This window comes from Ursus maritimus, unplaced genomic scaffold (genome assembly GCF_017311325.1).
Source record: "Ursus maritimus isolate PB19 unplaced genomic scaffold, ASM1731132v1 scaffold_19, whole genome shotgun sequence".
Taxonomy (NCBI): domain Eukaryota; kingdom Metazoa; phylum Chordata; class Mammalia; order Carnivora; family Ursidae; genus Ursus; species Ursus maritimus.
In genome coordinates, this window is record NW_024424341.1 from 41,866,040 (window position 1) to 41,884,967 (window position 18,928).

The 18,928-nt window shown below is 46.3% G+C and overlaps 1 protein-coding gene across 3 annotated transcripts; it reads left to right on the top strand.

The window, feature by feature from the left end:
• The first annotated feature begins 34 nt into the window (after positions 1-34).
• On the top strand, positions 35-17,955 carry LOC103677271 (zinc finger protein 264-like). 3 transcript variants are annotated; one of them, XM_040633738.1, is made up of 5 exons: positions 35-471; positions 1,567-1,750; positions 2,083-2,209; positions 10,471-10,566; positions 14,856-17,955. In XM_040633738.1, exons 2-5 carry the CDS (start codon positions 1,715-1,717, stop codon positions 16,478-16,480), a joined length of 1,884 nt encoding a protein of 627 aa, XP_040489672.1. In that variant the 5' UTR covers positions 35-471; positions 1,567-1,714; the 3' UTR covers positions 16,481-17,955. The 3 variants fall into 3 exon arrangements, with proteins under 3 accessions (XP_040489672.1, XP_008704765.2, XP_008704766.2); XM_008706543.2 differs by lacking the exon at positions 1,567-1,750; XM_008706544.2 differs by lacking the exons at positions 35-471; positions 1,567-1,750 and adding an exon at positions 9,868-10,011 and having other exon boundaries at positions 2,079-2,209.
• Positions 17,956-18,928: the final 973 nt, after the last annotated feature.

The window sequence follows — 18,928 nt, forward strand, 5'->3', positions numbered from 1 at the left end:
CCGGACAGGGACGTTTCCTGCGACACACGTACGTGGGCGGGACTTCCGGGTGTTTCACTGCCGTCGCCATTAGCGTCTGCCGTTTGCCGTGGAACGGCCTTGACTTAATGAGGGCTTGGCCGGCGCCACATCTAAGCCCTTCCGTGGGGAACGAGCTGGGAAGCAGGATAGACCTCACCTTCGCGTTGTGTAGGGGCCGTGACCCCCGGTAGCGGGTGTCCCTCCCTGGCCGCCCGCTGGGCCGCGGCCTCTGCAGCCGCTCTCATCCTCGCAGTCGCCGAGGGCGGCGCCCCGAGTCGTGGTGCCTTTTACTCAGGGGACGCTGCGGTCCGGCCTGCCGCTCTCCGTCGAGGTCGCCAGGGCGCGCAGAGCAGAGGTGTGGCCGGCAGGCTGCCCCGGCGCTCGCCGCTCCCAGCCTTGCTCGACCCGCAAGGCCCCGTGATGGCGGCGCCGCCGACCGGACAGGCCCAGGTCAGTGGAAGTTGGTTTCGGGATTGCCTCTTTTTTGCGAGGGAAGACCCGGGCTCTGCAGGGCTTGGATGTGTCTACGCAGTTGTGTGTTTTGGCGTGCGGGGCTGGCGTACCACTTAATTGATCCCCCATTTCATAAGGTGTGCAGTTTCTGACTTGCTCAAGAAGTGGAAAGAATGAATGATGCTTCCGCGGGGGACTCCTGTCATTCTTAAAATAAATCCCCCCCACACACACACACCATACCCTGAGTTGATCCCCGCTGCCCCACCTGTCCTCCTTCAACACGTGACCTTGGTCATCGGGCGGAGGGGGAATAGCTCTTCAGACAAAAGTGCATGGACAAAAGCAAAGTACGTTGATTGTTTCGGAAGCCCATGAGGGCCGGTGAGGTTGCCATGGTTCCTTCCGGCTGCTGAGTGCCTTTGGGAGTGCGAGATCCTGTGGTCTCTGCAGGATGCTCCACAGCCAGCACGCTTTGTGGCCAGTTCCTGTGTTATCTGCAGCCATTTGTGCTCCCTGGTCCTGAGGTATCCTGGCCTCAGGGATAAGAGCTGTCAGAGCTCAGGAAGGAAAAAGAGGCTTATGGTTCATATGGCATCACCCCTAGTTTGGGAGACCCTGGGGAGGCCCAGGCGGGATGGGGAGCAGGTCTGGGCCCTGCCATTTACCGAAGGAGGTACCACCCCTTCAAGGTGACTTTCCTGTGAGGTTAGTGATGAGGGCGCTGCTCCTCTGTCCATGTTCACAGAAATATTTTGGGGTGATGGGAATGTATTTAACAGCAAAAACTGGGGCAAATGCTTCATAGCCTTTTACTTTGTAATCACTCTGATTATGGAGGAGTGTCCAGTTTACTCTCTTCAATACTGCTAGAGTAGTCTGTCTTAATCTCTCTTCTGGTTTGTAAGATGCAAGACTTAGCATGAATTGGTGGAGTTCCCTTAGCCTTTCACAGACTGGAGGTGATGAGATGTTTTCCTTATGGTTCTGGGAGAAACAATGATTATCCCAAAGCACACTGAGCATTGAGTAATTTGTCTAAATCTCACAACTGTTATTGGTGAAGTGGGAACTATTATTGTATTGATCCAGAAACCGAGGCTCAGAGAAATGAAGTGATGTCTTCAAGGTAACACAGCTGGCAAGTGTCGGGTTTCAAGAGTTTGGATGCAAGCCACAGGAGACTGACTTAAGAACTGGGGACTTGTAGTCCCTTTAACGAGGACGTGAAGCCCTCAGCATGGGGCAGGCAGCTAGCAGGACCAGTGAGGCTCAGGTACTGCTGTTGTTACTGATACTGTTATTATCACATTCACTCATTCCTCTGACGTCCTAGAGCCCTTGCTTTCTGCATCACCCAGTCCTCATGTCATTTCCATTGTCTTGTGTGACCTTCCAGTTGCTCCCACAGAGGAGGCTTCTTTCTCCCTTACGCTGCCGTAGTACATCCAAAGCATTGCCCGAGCCCAGCACAGAGCTTGGCCCTCGGGAGGTACGAGGTGATTCGAGCCTTGATCACTCTGCATCTTTACCAGGGATGTAGGGATGAGCTCTGATCCCATCCAGCAGCCCCAAGGCCAACGCTACTACCTCTGTTTGACTTTCCAGATATCGGTGACCTTCGATGATGTGGCCGTGACTTTTACCCAGGAGGAATGGGGGCAGCTGGACCCGGCCCAGAGGACCCTGTACCAGGAGGTGATGCTGGAAAACTGTGGACTTCTGGTGTCTCTGGGTAAGTCCTCCCCACTCCACCATGGGGAGACCTGCCACCTCCTTGTCAGAGCATCCTGTGGCTCCGGCCTGGCTGGGCACCCAGGCCTCTGGAGCCCTCCTCCTCTCCCTCATCCCTGCAGCTTCAGTCATTTTCTACATGAATCTCTTTGGGCCTGCTCTCCTGTGTCTGGGCAAGCAGCAGTTCCTCTTTGGCTCCTAGAAAGTAAAGGAAGGAAAGGGGGGTGTTCTGCAGAACCGAAAGGGAGGATTTCCAGCTGGGTCCTGTGAGGGACTGATAGAGGTACTGGGAATGACCACGATTATGCCCTGGCTTCTGGTCTGTCGTCCTGGCTTCTCTTTCTGGCTCTCTCTGCTCATGTCACTGTATGCAGAAAGGTTTTTTTTCTGCCTCATCAAAGTGTGACATGACTAGCCACCCAGTCTCTGCCCTCTCTGGCCCCCAGATTCCTCGTCTCTGCGTCTTTGCGTGTTTATATTGTTCCTCTTTCTCTGTCTGCTGCTGGGCTGTGTGGGTTGTCCTTGAGGCAGGAATGGCCACCCGAGCCGGTACTTCTCTGGACCTCTCACCCCAGTGCCCAGCACAGACTGGCCTCCATCCGAGGTTCTTATTTCACATTCCAGAGAGGGAGCTGACTGCATGAGCCTGATTGGCTCAGGTGTCCTTAGCAGGGTTGTGAGTGATGGGATGATCTCCAAGAAGAGGGTGAGTCAGGCAGGCCCCCGGGAGGCCTTTGCCTTCCGTGCCAACAGGTATTGTTCCAAACGACGTGATCTCGGTTATGGGGCTTCTTTGTGTTCGTGTGCCTTCGTGATTGTCACTTGTTTCAAGGGCCGACATCCTCTGCCAGTACAAGAGAGAGAAGTTAGAGTAAACTTCTCAGAGGTTGTGCCCCCAGGAGACATTTGGCAATGTTTGCAGCCACTTTGGGTTGTCCCGCCTTGGGTGAGGGTGGTACTGGCATCTAGTGGTTAGAGTCCAAAGGTGCTGTGAACGTCCTTCGCTGGACAAGACAGCCCTCCTCAGTGAAGAATCATCAATTATCCCGCCTGCAGCATCCAGAGTGGCACGGTTGAGAAATACCAGCTTAGATGTTTCTGTGTTTGAGGCGAGTCACCTCAAGGCCATTCAATTTGAGGGAAAGGAGGGCTATAAATCAGAGCTTAGGATGAGACATGCCTATTCTTGGAGAACTGGAATTGTCTGTCAGTGAGAAGAGAAAAAGCAAAATTAGAAAAGTTGGATAGATTAAATATTTCACAACAAAATGTTTCCAAATAAAAAGTCCACTCTCTTTTCCTGCTGACCTCCTCCCTCACCTTCAGTGCTTTCCCTGAGCTCACTGTGCTCGGCTGTGCTGGGCGTCTAGTGATTTCCCCACGGCCAGACCTGCCTCGGGCCTCTGCTTGCTGTTGTGTCTGCCTGGTGAGTGTTCTTGGGCATTTCAGCCTCTCACACGGTCGCCCGTTCTGTGCATAATCACCACCTCGCTGCTGTGTCCTGACCAGCGGATCTCCTGGAGGCCCCTCCCCCATCCCTCTCACTTCTCTCATCCTCCTGGTTATAACCTCTATGCCAGTGGTTCTCATCGAGGGATGATATCATCTCCCCGGGGACACTGGGCAGTGTCTGGAGACATTTTTGGTTGTCACAGGTAGGATAGGGGTGGGACAGGCACCTGGTGGGTGGAGACCTGGAACACAGCCAAACATTCTTAAGCACAGGACAGTTTCCTCCCTGCCTTTCCAACAAAAATTAGCTTGACCTAGATAATCATGCCCATGAACCCAAGTAATTATGCCAGGTTGAGAAACCTTGTTTCAGAGAGCGTAGGAACACTTCATCAACTGGCATTGAGAGACACCCTGATATAATCGTTTCCTGCCTTCTGATTGTTTTTCATGGCAAGTCTGGTTTTAGTGCTGAATCTTACTATACTTTCTTCACTGCCCCCCCCCCTCCAATTGTTAGTACTTTGCGCTTTAAAACAGAGGGAGTAGCCTTGGGTTTGTAGCCCTGAGTAGGCACAGGATCTCACTGGGACTTACCATCATTTTGATTTCATTTTGCTGAGTGTTCGTGGTGACCAGCCACCAAAGGAAGTGACTCTAGGTTTCCCATTTACCAGAGTGATGCAAGATTCTTTCTTTGAAGAAAATAAGAAAAATTAAACATGGGTCATGTTAAAAAGCAGTTCATAATCATCACTGAGCACTGACCAAGCAGGACTGTTCAGGCCTATTCATGCTCCACTTGTTTAAGTTCCACAGCATTCCCCCCGCATTAATTTGCACTTGTAAGATTTTAATTTGTAGAGGTGACTTAGTGACAGACGACACAGGGAGGTTAATGGTATTGTATGTTTTACGTATCTTTGTGTGTATTTTTGTGTATATATACACAGGCACACACCTGTACACACATGCCTGTATGTGTGTGGTGGTTGTGTATAAAAGAAAAAAACTTTTTCCTCTACTCAGCAACACTTCTGATATAAAAATTTTGTTTTCACACCATGCCGTTCGACACTGACTACCTGGAGTTGGCACAGATCCTGCAGGTTAAGGGCTCAGTCTCCTAGGGCAGCCCCTTCCCCCCACCCATCCACTTCACATGCCAGTCACAAGTCCAGGGTGTCACCTGTCCTCATCAACTGGCTGGAAATCAGATACAGGACCCCTTCCTCAGAGTTGATGATTTGCCAGGGTGGCTCACAGAACTTAGGAAAACACCTTACTTAATATCACCTGTTTATTATAAATGATTTAATTCAGAAACCGCTAAGTGGAAGAGATGCGAAGGACAAGGTACGTAGGACAGGACACTGAGCTTCCATGCCCCCTAGCCTTGCCACCCTTCTAGCACCTCATCGTATTAACCAACCTGGAAACTCGCTGAACCACTTTAGTTAGGGTTTTTTGTGAAAGCTTCATTACATAGGCCAATGATTGATGAAATCATTGGCTGTTAGTGATTGGACTCAATCTCCAGCCCTTCGTGCCTCCACAGAGGTTAAGGGATGGAACTGAATGTTCCAGTGTTATAATTACATGATTTGTTCCCCTGACCCTTCTGCCTTAGGTGTTTTTTTAAAGTCACCTCAGGAACATAATAGTATTCCTAATAGAAGAAAGCAAAAAACTCTCATGTCTATTTCTGTGTTAGGGGAGGCAGTCTATGGACATTTGCTGGGGTGAAGGTTTTAACATCAGAGTGGAGTCAGTCGTCTTCATCGTTGAGGTGCTGGTCTGGGACGATGTTGTCTGGGTGTGCGACTGGGGTATCCTTTGCAAGTGAGTGCCCACTCAAGTTGGGGGTTTTGTCATGTTTAGTTGAAACAGTGGTGTTAGTGTGGGGTGTACATAGGCTAAGAGGCCTTTTATTAGGGCAAGATAGAGACTCATTTAGGGGTTTATTTGTCCCACTGGAATTTGAAAAGTTGTTTGAAGTGACCATTATGTATTTTACTTAAACCAGCTATTTGGGGCACGTTTGGGCCATGAAAGCTCTGTTGAATGTCTCTTCCCAGAGTGTACGTAGCATTGCGTAATTTGAGAAGTGAAACCTGTGTCTCTTACCAGTATTGTCTGCAACTCTGAAGGGAATAAGGAATGTCCTGATGGTGCTTTGTATTGTGACCCTTGTATGTGTAGAGATGTGTGATTTTGACTTCTATTTGGAGTGTCTGTGAGACAAGAGATTTTTAAGAGTGCTTTACCCCAAAGGAGACCATTTTTAGACAATGGCCCAGCAGTTTATAATGAATGTGGAGATGGGGCCATTTGCTAATCAGGCATCCAGCGCTAAGATAACCCCCCCTGAAGTTTGTCCAAGTAATATTTCTTAGGGTCCCATTTTTTATTTGGAACACTCTGGCCAAGGGATGGAAAGCAGCAACATTCCACTGAGCTCCGTCGTGTATGGTGGATAGCAGTGTCTTTCTGATGGTCCACAAACTCTCGTTAACTATTCACTCTGTTAATCTCAAGGGACTTTGCAGGTAGCCAGAGGGTCTGAGGGAGGGCTGACCTCCTCCAGCACCATAGCATCTGGCAAGAGACTGAGGACAGGAGAAGCTGCCCCCTCCTACAAGTGGAGTTATGCCAGAGGGCCCAGATGGGTTCCGTTCTGTCTTACAGAGTCCTCAGGAGCTGTGCTGAGCTTGTGCAGTTAACAGTATTTCGAATAGATCTTAGAGTCTTTGTTGGAGGGAACCCCATTTAAGGTGGGCTGATTTGTAACAGCAGCAGTGAGATTAAATAAAATTTACAAATGAGGAATGTAGTCACCAGCCCCCAAATAATACTAAGTAGTAGTATTAGCTGAAACTGTCCCCACAATGGGACTAAAAGACGTTGGATTTATGTATCCATAATGAATGCGTTGAATGAATTTCCTCGGACAAGGCTGTCATCGATGTACCGTCGTCCCCGTGCTTCTCGAGAAGGGTGGGCGCAGTTAAGATCTTGTGCGCAGAGATGGTGTGCAGTGGCAGAGCTGTGGAGCCAGCCTCACAGGCAGCCTGGGAAAAGAGAAGTGTTCCCCTTCGGATAAAGGCAGGCTGGCGGAGAAGCTGTTGAAACATGCGCTGAACAGAACACGGTAGGCAGATGTGTAAGCCCAAGATAATTACCAGGTTGCTGATTGGATGACGTTATTAATTTATATTGGCTCTTATTGGGTGTGTGGATTGTGTGAATCAGCTCTGGCTGCCAGACTGTGTGGCTTCAACAACAGCTTTATTTTCACGTCGTTCTGGAGGCTGGAAGTCCCAGACCCGAGGTGCCAGCAGACAGGTTTCTGATGATGATCTCTTCCTGGCTGCCACCTTCGTGCCGTGTCCTCATGTGGCCTTGCCTCTGGCTCGGAAAGACCCCTTCTTCCTCTTTTAAGGACACCAGTCCTACCAGATTGGGACCATATCCCCGTGACCTCATTTAACCCTATTACTTCCCTACAGGCCCTATCTCCAGATACGATCACATTGGGAGTTTGGGCTTAGTAATGATATTTAGGAGCACACACACTCGGTCCTTAGCAGGAACTCTAATGGGTGGACCACCGCGTTAAGATTGTGGTAACCCACCATGAGGTGCCCTTTATTTTTCCCAGGGTTAAGAACAGATACAACTGGGCTGTCAGATGGAAAAGCAGTAGAGCAGTCATTCCTTTATTGCTTAGCTGTTATGTGAAGTTTTACTCCCTGGAGGCCCCTTTCCAGCTTCCCTTGGGCCATATTCACTACCTTAACTGGTGTCTGTGAGTCCCATTTTACCAAGTCAGTTTGTAAGCACCAAAAATTTACTTTAATGTGTTGTGTCAGAGCATCCATGTCCAAAATGGGGTATTTTAGGACATGGGTATTGTGAGTAGGGGAAATATAGGCAAGTCTACATTAAAGTGAGATACCTATTTTTCCTTGTATTTAGCTACTTTTTAAGTTTGGGCAGATCAGTATTTAACTTTAGTGGGATCTCCAGGTATAACTATGATTTGAGCCCCAGCATGGATTAAATTTATGAAGTTTTGTCAGTTAGTGCATTTTAGCAAATTCTCAAGTTAATTCAGAACCTGTATTGTAGAGCCAGAAAAGCCGATCAGTGCCGTGTTTTGTTTTGGGGATATAATTTGGTGGGGGTATAATTTCTTTGGAATATAAATTTTGTTATGCTGTATGTAATTATTATATACAATTTATTATATAAGTTTCTGGTATATAAATTTTGCATTTCCAACTGGGTCAAATCATAGACTGTGTTTTAGTTATATACCTTGTCTTATTTAGTTATCTTTTATTTCCTCTCTCTGTATCTAGGGGTTTGTTTTTGTTACTATTTTTAAAAGAATACACAGTTTAGAATGAGTATTATGTGTTCTAGACCTGGTATTTGCTTGGTACATAAATTTTAAAGCGCACCCCCCTCCTTTTTCCCTTGGGCTTTCAGCTTCCTGAAGCCACATATTGAATTTGTCTCCTGCTGGTAAGAGGAGGAGCGGGGAGGGCCTGGGGCCTCTGGGCAGCAGCCTCCGTGGGATGGCCCTGATCCACAGCATAATTGTTTTTGTCACCTCTCTGTTCCTGGTCATTTTTCTTTTCTTTGGGTATTTACCTGAGAAGCTTTTGGCAGTCCCAAGTGGCCTCTGCTGTGAGTGGCGGCCTCCCTTTCTAGGGTGCCCCAGACAACCCCAGAGGGGCTGGGGCTTCTAGAGCAACAGTGGTGGCAGCAGCATTATCCTGATTGTGTCAGTTTGATTTTAAGGAGGAGACTCTTGGCATGCTAATGGGCAGCAGCCGTCAGGGGTGCCCAAACACATTGGCCAGGGGTTGTACAATCTGGAATAAGGTGAGAAACATCCTGAGGTGTCTTAAGGGGGAACAGGAACAAGATATCCCATACACATTTTCCCCCTCCACTATACAGTGAATCATGCGTCTCCAGGACTGGGGTCCCTGCTGGGTGGGGGGTCAGATTACAACAGTCAGTTAAGCAACAGTGGCGAGATTTGCCCTTGAAGCAACTTGAGCCTGTTGTGCCATGGCATCTGAGGAGGGCGCTGATGCCGTGTTGCCAGTAGATCCCTTATATCATGCAAGGAGCCAGTGCCGGGACTCTCCACCAGGGATGCCTCGAGAAGGGTGAGCTAATGAGATTGGTCTCTCACAGGTAACCCAGTGGAGCTGCCCACCAGCTTCTGGCCCAGTTGGTCAGACCTGTGCCCCGGTAGTCTGTGGGGGACCTCAGCCTTGCACGATAGCCAGTTATCCTCGTTGCCCCTGGGGGCACCCCCCCCAACTTGACCGTGGAAGACAGATTGATGAGATCCATCTTTCCAGATCAAGTGGCAACTAGGGAATCAGCCCTTGCAGACCCAGATTATCACACCTGAAATTACAGAAAGACTTTGCTGAGGATCTAAAATTAACACTTAGATTAATGAAGACACATACCTTGTTTCGAATGAAGAGTCAGTATTTTAAATGTCAGTTCTTTAAATTATTCCATAAATTCATTTCCACTTGAAACAACGTAATGTATTTGAATAGCTTGGCACAGTCCCTGGGATATGGTTACACCCTATTTACTATTTACTATTAGGATTTACTACTAGGATTAAAAATTCCTTAATGTGGCAGATTAGTGAAGCACCTGGACTCAGGAGCCACACTTCAGCGAAGACTTGTCAGGAAAATGACCTGGGAGGTGAGACCGGAAGAGTTAGAGTTAGCCTGAGGCACGAGGCGGGAAGAGAAGAGCCTTCCAGGTAGAAGGGCCTGGGGTTGCAGAGAGCATCACTCCTGGTAGCTGAAGGGGACTCGTCCTCTCCTTTCCACTGCCCTATCACTGGGCCCTGTGCTGAGCATGCAATAGACACGAGCAAGATTTGCTTAGTGACAGCTGATAATCTTGGGCTATTGTTCAGTGTCTGCCAGAGCAACCTTCTGTGGGTCCTGGGGCCTCTGCCCTTGACTCCTCTACAGAGTCCTGTGTTGTCTTCCCCTGCATCTGTGTTTGGCTGCATAGGACAGAGCAGCTCAGGCTTCACCCTGAAGGAAGTTTATCATCTCACGTAACAGGAAGCTCTGAGGTGGGACTGCCTCCCAGGTTGTTGGGTGATAATCCAGCTGTGTGTTTCTTTACTTCCTCTCTGTGGTCTAGGTCTTTTAGGCAGGTTCCCTCACAAAAGTCCCGGGATGCCGCCAGACTACGGGAGCAGCAGATCCCCTCATTCAGCCATCCTGGATAGAGCTCTCTAAAGTTGCGTACCTCTAACTATTGGTGATTGAGGAATGCCACTTGCAGGTTGGTAGAGACTGGTTTTTCAACCTTCCTTTGATGCCAGAATCATCTGGGGAGGTTTTAAAATCTACCAATATCCAGGCCTCACCTGCAGAGATTTCGTTTCCATTGGATGTGAACCCGACATCCCAGGAGGTGTTGATAAACGCATGGTTGAGACTCACTTACTTGGATTGATTAGAAAACACTTTCTGGAAGGAGGGGGTCATATTCCCTGGGATTCTGTGTGCTGGAAGTCAAAGGGAGTAGGTGCTGTCTACAGAGCCAGCACTACTGTCTAAAGTCGTTGGATCCCACAGTGGTGTTTGTGCCTATTTCCAGGTGACAGGTTAGTATTTTGTTTGTGGATGGGAGTAGCTACATTCTGAGGTCATATCCACATTCTAAAGTCCCAGACTAGATGGAGAGGTTTTCTTTCTTTTCACAAAAACCCTAGTGTCTCCTTTCTTTCTTTGTGAACAGGGTGTCCTGTTCCTAGACCTGAGCTGATCTACCAGCTGGAGCACGGGCGGGAGCTGTGGACGGTGAAGAGAGACCTGTCTCAAAGCGCCTATCCAGGTAGGAGCCACGATGTGGGCACGTGGGAGACCCTGCAGGCTCGAGACCAGGGGGAGGCCACTGGTCCTGGTTCCCTGGGGAAGCTTCTTGTTCTGGCCTCTCTGGTAGTTTGGAAGCCACGGAGCCCTTTGACCCGAAGTCAGCGTGCCTGGCAGGGGACCCAGAATGTTGCTCACTCCTTCCACCTGCCAAGCTTCAGTGAATGGTCCTGCCACCCAAGCAGGTTGGAGACGGGATACAGCCTCAGAGGATTCCTCACACCTCCACCTCCCCCACATCCAGCCGTCCCCCAGTCCTGTCCATTTCACATCTTGTACGTCTCCTGAATCCATCACTTGCCTCACCTCCCTCAGACCCGTCCCCACACTCAGTACACGCTACCATCATCTCTGCTCTGGGGGATGCTGCTCGTCTCCTAACCGGCCTCTGCATCTGCTGGGGCCTCTAGTCAGCTCTGCGTCCTGCGTGAGCTACCCCGGTGCTCAGACTTTGTTCCGGATGGTTACCACTTCCCCAGCCGCAGATGTCTGAGCATATGACCCCTGAGGGGTCTTTGCGTTGAAAGTCAAGTGCGCCTCCTCCATTGCTTGATCCTGGATCCTCCCGCACTCATTTGGGCTCCGGTGTCTGCACCTTCCCCTTCCATCTGGCGGGCAAGGTCTTGGCCCGGCCCTGGCCGGTTCCTGACCCAGAGTCTAGAGCACACCTTTTCAGGAAAATGTTTTCTTCATTCATATTCTGTTTGTTGTATAATGTAACTTCATCCTTTCTCTACTCAACATAAAAATAGGCTCGAATTCCTTACAGTCGAAGAGAATCAGTAAAAAAAGTTCCTGTCTCACATCGTCTTCATCCACTCTCTGCGCGTTCAGTTACTCACGTGTTTTGACTCATACACGGTGCTGCCAGGAGCCGTCCCGTATCGGTCGTCTTGCACATGATTACGGTGTCTCTGCTGTTTCTTGGAGTGAAATTGTTGGATTATAGGCTATGCAAGCTTCCAAGTTTACTGGATAATTGCCATTGTGTTCTAAAGGACGTGTACCAATTTACACTTTCCCCAGTAAAGCGTGGAGGTTCCTTCGACTCTGTACTTTGTCCAGTACTTGATACTCCGGGGCTCCTCAATCGTTGACAGTCAACTGAACACAAAACTGTATCTCATGTGGTCTTGGTTTGCTTTGCCTTCATTGCTGAGGAGCTTTAGCACCTGATCATATGATTGGTGGTCAGTCTGTATTTTCTCCTTTGAAATGTAATTTCATGATAAATACCTATTTTTCTATTAATTCATTTGCTTTTGATTTGTAGGGATTCTTTGTACATTCTTTACACTTACCTTTCATTGTTTTTTTATTTTTTAAATATTTTTATTTATTTGACGGAGAGAGAGACAGCCAGCGAGAGAGGGAACACAGGCAGGGGGAGTGGGAGAGGAAGAAGCAGCCTCCCAGCAGAGGAGAGGCAGACGCTTAACGGCTGAGCCACCCAGGCGCTCCTTACCTTTCATTGGTTATATGTACTACAGATATAATTTTCTACTTTTCAATATTGTTTTTTCACTTATTTAAAGTATATTTTGTTGAATAGAGGTTCTTATTTTACTGTAATTTTCTTATATAATTAGTGATTTTGTCTTGTATAAAAATCTTGCTTTATCCCCCAACATCAAAAACATATTGTTTATTTTATCCTTAAAGGTTTTTAAACTTGGTATTTGACATTTAACTCTTTTTGGTCTGAGGTAGGATTTGAATATGGTGTGAGGAATACAGTTTTTACTTTCCCAGGGTCACACCAATTTTTCTAGCTCCATTTACTATGTTTTCTCTCCTTTTACTGCTGAGCTGTTCTGCCTCCTCCGCCATCCACCAGAGCTCCGTGTGTGTGTGTTTCCTGAGCTCTCTATTCTTTTTCTGTTGTCCATTTGTCTTCTCTCTGTGCCAGTACCAGAGTGTCTGAGAGTCTGTAATTCCATCACAGTACTATTATCTGAGACGGTAGGTATCCTCCTTATTCTTCCCTGTTTGATCTTCCCTACAAGTCCTACCATCAGACTGTGAAGTTCCTTGATGACCCAGTTGCCATTTTATAGGGAGTTGTACTGAATTCTTTTTATTCGCTTGGGTAGAACTGGCAGTTTCATATTATTAAGCCCCCCCCCCCGCCAGTTTTAGTTCAGTAATGATTGATGTACAGGTTTCCCCACTGTATGAAATTAGAGTGTTTCTGGGAAGCTTTTCATTAGCTGAAATGGCATAAAGCATAAAAGAAATTACCATTAATTTATATTGAAAATTTTTTGACCATTCTCAGACTCAAAATAATCCGTTAGGGTTCGGATATCTTAGGACACCTCTTGCTAGTGCAGGCACAGAATGAATTGAGATGAAAGCACAGATGCTCACAGATACCGTTCGAAGCTGTGCTGGCTTGGTGTTGAGTGTAGTTTTGGTAAAGGAGCTTGATGGGCCGCTCTGGCTGCTGAACGCGCTTGCTGCCTCTGTCACAGCTTGCTGCGGAACAACACTGAACACTGTTGCTTTTTGTGATTTTTTCATAAAACTGAAAATCTTCGAATTTCCTTCAGTTAGTGAAAACTGGTGCTCATATAAATCTAAGTAATGAAAGAAGAAAATTAAAAAGGAAAAAAGTGTTTCTTTTTGTAGTGAGAACTGTTCGGATTTACTCTCTCAACTATCTTACATATCATAACATCAGTGTGAGCTGTAGTCCTCCTAGTACATTACATTCCTAGTACTTCCCTTGTAACCGGAAGTTTGTACCTTTCCACCCACCTTTCTCCAACTCCTCTAACCCGCACGTTAAATTCTTCATTGATATAGCTCTTCTTTAATGTCTTCAAGTACGCTAGTATCATTTTCTCATCTAGCCATGCGTATTTTCTGAGTCTTTTCACCAGACTGCTCCTCAGGCAAACCAGACTGCATATGTCCAGCCCAGTCCTGCTCACCTCCTGCCTTATGAGCCTTGTCCTCAGAGGTCTCACTGTCACCCCTGTCAGAACCTTGGGAATCCTGTTTTCCTTCTCTCCTACCTTTCCCTGGATCCTCAGTAGTACCATCTTTGTGCTCTCGGTGCCTGTGTACATTCTGTCTCCTAAGGCCACTGTGCCCTTTGTACTTTCTCTTTTGTGGTAATTCATGTGATGCCAGTAGGACTCACATCATGGGCACCTCCTACTGGAAAGCTCCCTTGGATCTCTTTCTGCACACAGTTAGCCAGGCAAACTCAAGGCTAGGAACACAGAAGTCCCAAGACCGCCAAGTCTGCCCAGGTCATCCAAAACCACTGGAAGTTCAGAGATTTCCCAGAACTACCTTCAGGTTCAATGAGTTGATAGAAACACTCAGAAAACTTTCTAAAAGCTGTTATACTGTACTCTCAATCACGTTTGTTACAAACAAAGGTACAGCTTAGCAGAGGGGCCAGAGGTGCTCCAAATAGAAAACTCCTGTGTCTTCAGTGACTTGTTACCTCCGGGCATCCTGTGTGACAATAGGTGCATGGATATTGCCAACCCAGGAAATTGGCCAGAGCCTCAGTATCCAGATTTTTATTGAGCCTACATTACATAAGCATGACTGATTGAGTCACTGCCCATGGGACTCAGTCTCTAGCCCCTTTTTTCCTTTCCAGAGTTCCAGCTGATACCTCGTGCCTCAAAGCCGCAACTTTCCGATTATATGGTTGGTTTTTCTGATGTCTCCAGACCTTACCCTGAGTCATTTCTTTAGTATAAACTAGGGGCCCACTAGGAGTTATGTTTTGACATAAAGTATCAGGTGCATTCCTAGGCACTCACCATGAATGACAAAGACAGGTCTATCGGAACTATGCAGCGTTGAGAGGTTACTTCCTTGGAGCTGGGACAAAGACCAGACTTCTTTTAGGGGAAAGTTAGTTTTCCATTACACGCTTTCTATCTTCTATCAGGGCTCCATTAGGTGCCCTTTCTTAGTGCTCTTACAACATCGTCCTTGCTTAGAGGAGACCAAACATACAGCATTCTTATTAGTCTATCTGGCCACATCCAGTATGGAATTGTGTCTCCATTCAAGACCCCCTGTCCCCTCACCCAGCTTCTCCTGGGTCTCCCTTTCAAGGTGTTAACAGTCCAAGAAATTGCAGTCCTGACATTCATAGGTAATAAAACATCACAGAGACAGGCACTGTTTTCATCTTCAGTTTTTTCACTGAAATGCTGATTTTGTTTTTTCTGTGTTGTTATTACTAACAGGCCTTTTTGTATATTGGGTTTCTTTCAGGTGACAAGGGAAAACCCAAGACCACAGAACTTTCCACTTGTGCACCAGCCCTGTCTGAGGGGGCCTTGTTCCAGGAACTAAGACAGGGAGACCCAGGGAACTTCCAGCTGGTCCAAACCACAGATCAGAGTGGGCCATCAGAAATGCAGGAAGGACACTTGAGACCAGGGTTAGAACCCCAGAGGGAGAAGCTCCCTGAGAAAACAAACCCTGAGCATGATGGTGTAGGGACAGCTGATCGTGTATGTTTGCGGACTGCACAGGAGCTGATCCATCCAGGTGCTGTCCGTGACCATGACTCATGTGGTTCAGGTAAAGATCCCATGATTCAGGAAGAGGAAAATACCTTTAAGTGCAATGAATGCGGGAAAACTTTTAATAAGAAGCACCTTCTTGCTGGACATGAAAAGATTCACTCTGGAGTGAAGCCCTATGAATGCACCGAGTGTGGGAAAACCTTTATTAAGAGCACACACCTCCTTCAGCACCACATGATCCACACGGGGGAGCGGCCCTACGAGTGCATGGAGTGTGGGAAGGCCTTCAACCGCAAGTCATACCTTACACAGCACCAGCGGATTCACAGTGGAGAGAAGCCTTATAAGTGCAACGAATGTGGGAAGGCCTTCACCCACCGCTCCAATTTCGTCTTGCATAAGAGGAGACACACTGGAGAGAAATCCTTTGTGTGCAAAGAATGTGGACAAGTCTTTCGACATAGGCCAGGATTCCTTCGACATCACATCATCCACAGTGGTGAGAATCCCTATGAATGCTTCGAGTGTGGCAAGGTCTTCAAACACAAGTCATACCTTGTGTGGCACCAGCAGACTCACACTGGGGAGAAGCCCTATGAGTGCAGTGAGTGTGGGAAAGCCTTCTGTGAGAGTGCAGCCCTCATTCACCACTATGTCATCCACACTGGGGAGAAGCCCTTTGAGTGCCTGGAGTGTGGGAAGGCCTTCAACCACAGGTCATACCTCAAGAGACACCAGAGGATTCACACTGGGGAGAAGCCTTTTGTGTGCACTGAGTGTGGAAGGGCCTTCACCCACTGCTCTACTTTCATCTTGCATAAAAGGGCCCACACTGGAGAAAAACCTTTTGAGTGCAAAGAATGTGGGAAAGCCTTTAGCACTAGGAAGGACCTCATTCGACACTTCAGCATCCACACTGGGGAGAAGCCTTTTGAGTGCTCAGAGTGTGGGAAGGCCTTTAACCGCCGGTCAGGGCTCACAAGGCACCAGCGGATTCACAGTGGAGAGAAGCCCTATGAATGCATGGAGTGTGGGAAATCCTTTTGCTGGAGCACAAACCTCATTCGACATGCTATCATCCACACTGGAGAGAAGCCCTATAAGTGCAGTGAGTGTGGAAAAGCCTTCAGTCGCAGCTCATCCCTCACTCAGCATCAGAGGATTCATACTGGGAGAGCCCCTGTCAGTGTAACGGAAGTGGGAAGACCCTTCACGAGTGGGCAGTCCTCAGTCACCCTCCGAGAACTCCTATTGGGGAAAGACTTCTTGAATGTAACCACTGAGGAAACCCTTTTGCCAGATAAAACATCTACCGTGGCATCTGATCGGACGTACCAAAGAGAAACCCCCCAAGTGTCTTCACTGTGAGAAAATCTTCCATCCCAGATCATCAGTAGTCACGTAGAGTCGCATTTTAGAGATTGACCGAGCCGAGAGCCTTATTCTGCATCTGAAAATTCATCCGTGAGGGGGGAGAGCAGTGTTTATTGTGCACGAAGTAAAACCTTCAGCTACATGTTTCTCCTTTGTTTACGCTGCAGTGTTATCTCAGGAATTTTTATAAAAAGGTGGAGATGTAGAAGAGCAAATTGAAATGAAAAACTTTTGAGACTTCTCTGTCCAGCTTACAGCACTTTGTCATGGGTTCCTTAGTTTACTTGGGGCCAGGGGGATGTTTCCGAGGTGTGGGTGTTGACCCTGTATGTGTCACATATAGATACTCATTGCTGTCCAGTGTCAGAAGGGTTAGACACTTGAGGACAGGTATGAAAGCGATAAATGTACACATAAGAACAGCACATCTTATTGCACCAGTTAAGACTTCTAAAGCTTACATTTTTAGAAAACAAACGTTCTTTATTTGGTTTTAAACACCAAACAGACTTTTTCACCTTGTTCTTGATCCAATCTATTTACTTAATTTCTGTAGCTATATGGTAAACCTCAGAATTGGGGAAAGTGATTCCTCTCTCTTTATTCTTATTTAAATTGATTTAGCTTCCCTAGTTCCTTTGACTTTTCATATAAATCTTAGAATGCAAAAAATCTTGCTTGCATTTTTATAGGAATTGGTTGAAATCTGTAGATGTTTGTTGAAAAGCAGCATCATGAACACCGTACATGGTATGACACCAGTTATTTAAGTAATTCCTGATATTTTGCTACTGTTTTATAATTTTCAACATACAGGTTCTGTACATTTTTGTTACAGAGTTGTACCGAGGGGTGTTTTTGTGTGTGTGTGAGTGATTATAAATGGCATTGATTTTTACACTTTCATTTTTCCATATGATCTTTAGTAGTACACAGATAATTGTTTTTGGAGTGATATTGTGGTATCCTGCAGCCATGGTGAACTCACATTATTTGTAGCCATTTCTTTGGGTAGAATCCTCAGGCTTTTCTGCAGACATGTCAGCTGCATATAGTTTTATTTCTACCTTCCCATCTGTATATGTGTTACTTTCTTTTCTTATTTTACTGCACTAGTTGAACTTCCAACATGATGTTGAATAATAGTAAGAAAGGATGCCCTTGACAGATACCTCCTATTAGGAGGAGAATGTTCAGGTTTTCATCAAGTATGATGTTAGTTGAAGTTGGTTTTTTTTTTTCCCCAAGTTTTCTTACCAAGTTTAGAGAATTTCCATCTAATCTTAATTTGCTGAGATTTTTTGGTTACAATGAATGAGCGTTAGATTTTGTCAAATGCTTTGCCTCCATCAATTGACGTGATCATCTGATTTTTCTCCTATAGCCTGTTGATATAATGTATTACATTGACTGGTTTTGAATATTGAACCAGCCTTGCATCCTTGGAATAAATCTCACTTGGTTGCAGAGTATGAATTTTTTTATATATCATATATTAAAACATTCCATTTGTATTTTTTTGAGGAAGTTTTCCTCTAATTTCTTGAATTCAGAATAATTTTGATGTTGGATACATTGGATAGTTTGAAGTTTGTCCTTTTCAGGGAATTGTTCCATTTCCTCTAAATTTTCTAATTAGTTTCTAGACTTGTTTGAAATATTTCCTTACTACCCTTTCAGTGGGAGCAGGATCTGTACTTATATCCCATTTGATTCCTGATTTTAGAAGTATGTCCACTCTCTTTTTATCTTTGTCCATCTTCTTAGACATTTATCAATTCTGCTGATCATTTTGGAGAACCAACACTGTATCTCATTGTTTTTTCTCTATTGCTGTTCATAATTTCACTAATTTCCATTCTGGTCTCTATATCTTCTACTTTGCTTTGGTTGCATTTTACTTTTTTTTTTCTTCTCTAATGTAAGCATTTAGTACTAGAAAGTTCCCTCACAGCACTGTAACAGCTTCATCCCTCAAGTTTTCATTACAGTTTATTCAGCTCTGCTGTTTCTAGATTTCTCTAGAGATTTTAATGGGTTCGTGGATAATTGTTTAGTTTTCTAGTGTTTGGAGTATTTTCATTACTTTGTTACCAATTTCTAGTTTGGTCTGTTTAAATTTGTTGGAAATGTTTATGATCCAAGATACAGTCTATTTTATCGAATGTTCTAAAAGTCCTCCTGAAAAGAATGTATGTTCTGCTGTCTTTGGATGGAGTTTCTATAAATGTCTGCACAGTCCTCTTGGTTGGTAGCAGTATTTACATTTTCTATCTCCTTACTGACCTTCCATTTAGTATTTCTGTCAATTCCAGAGAGAGGGATGATGAAGTCCTGATGTAGAACTGTCCTGGAGTATAACTGTCTGTTCATCTTTTAAATTCTGCCATTTTCTGGGGCACCTGGGTGGCTCAGTCAGTCAAGTGTCTGCCTTTGGCTTAG

What these genes read in the sequence shown, in the direction of transcription:
- LOC103677271 (XM_040633738.1), top strand. Translation starts at nt 1,715, where the DNA reads ATGGGGCAGGCAGCTAGCAGGACCAGTGAGGCTCAG. An exon ending in GCAGGACCAGTGAGGCTCAG is followed by an intron (nt 1,751 to 2,082) that starts GTACTGCTGTTG and finishes TTGACTTTCCAG; the next exon opens with ATATCGGTGACCTTCGATGA. An exon ending in GTCTCAAAGCGCCTATCCAG is followed by an intron (nt 10,567 to 14,855) that starts GTAGGAGCCACG and finishes GGTTTCTTTCAG; the next exon opens with GTGACAAGGGAAAACCCAAG.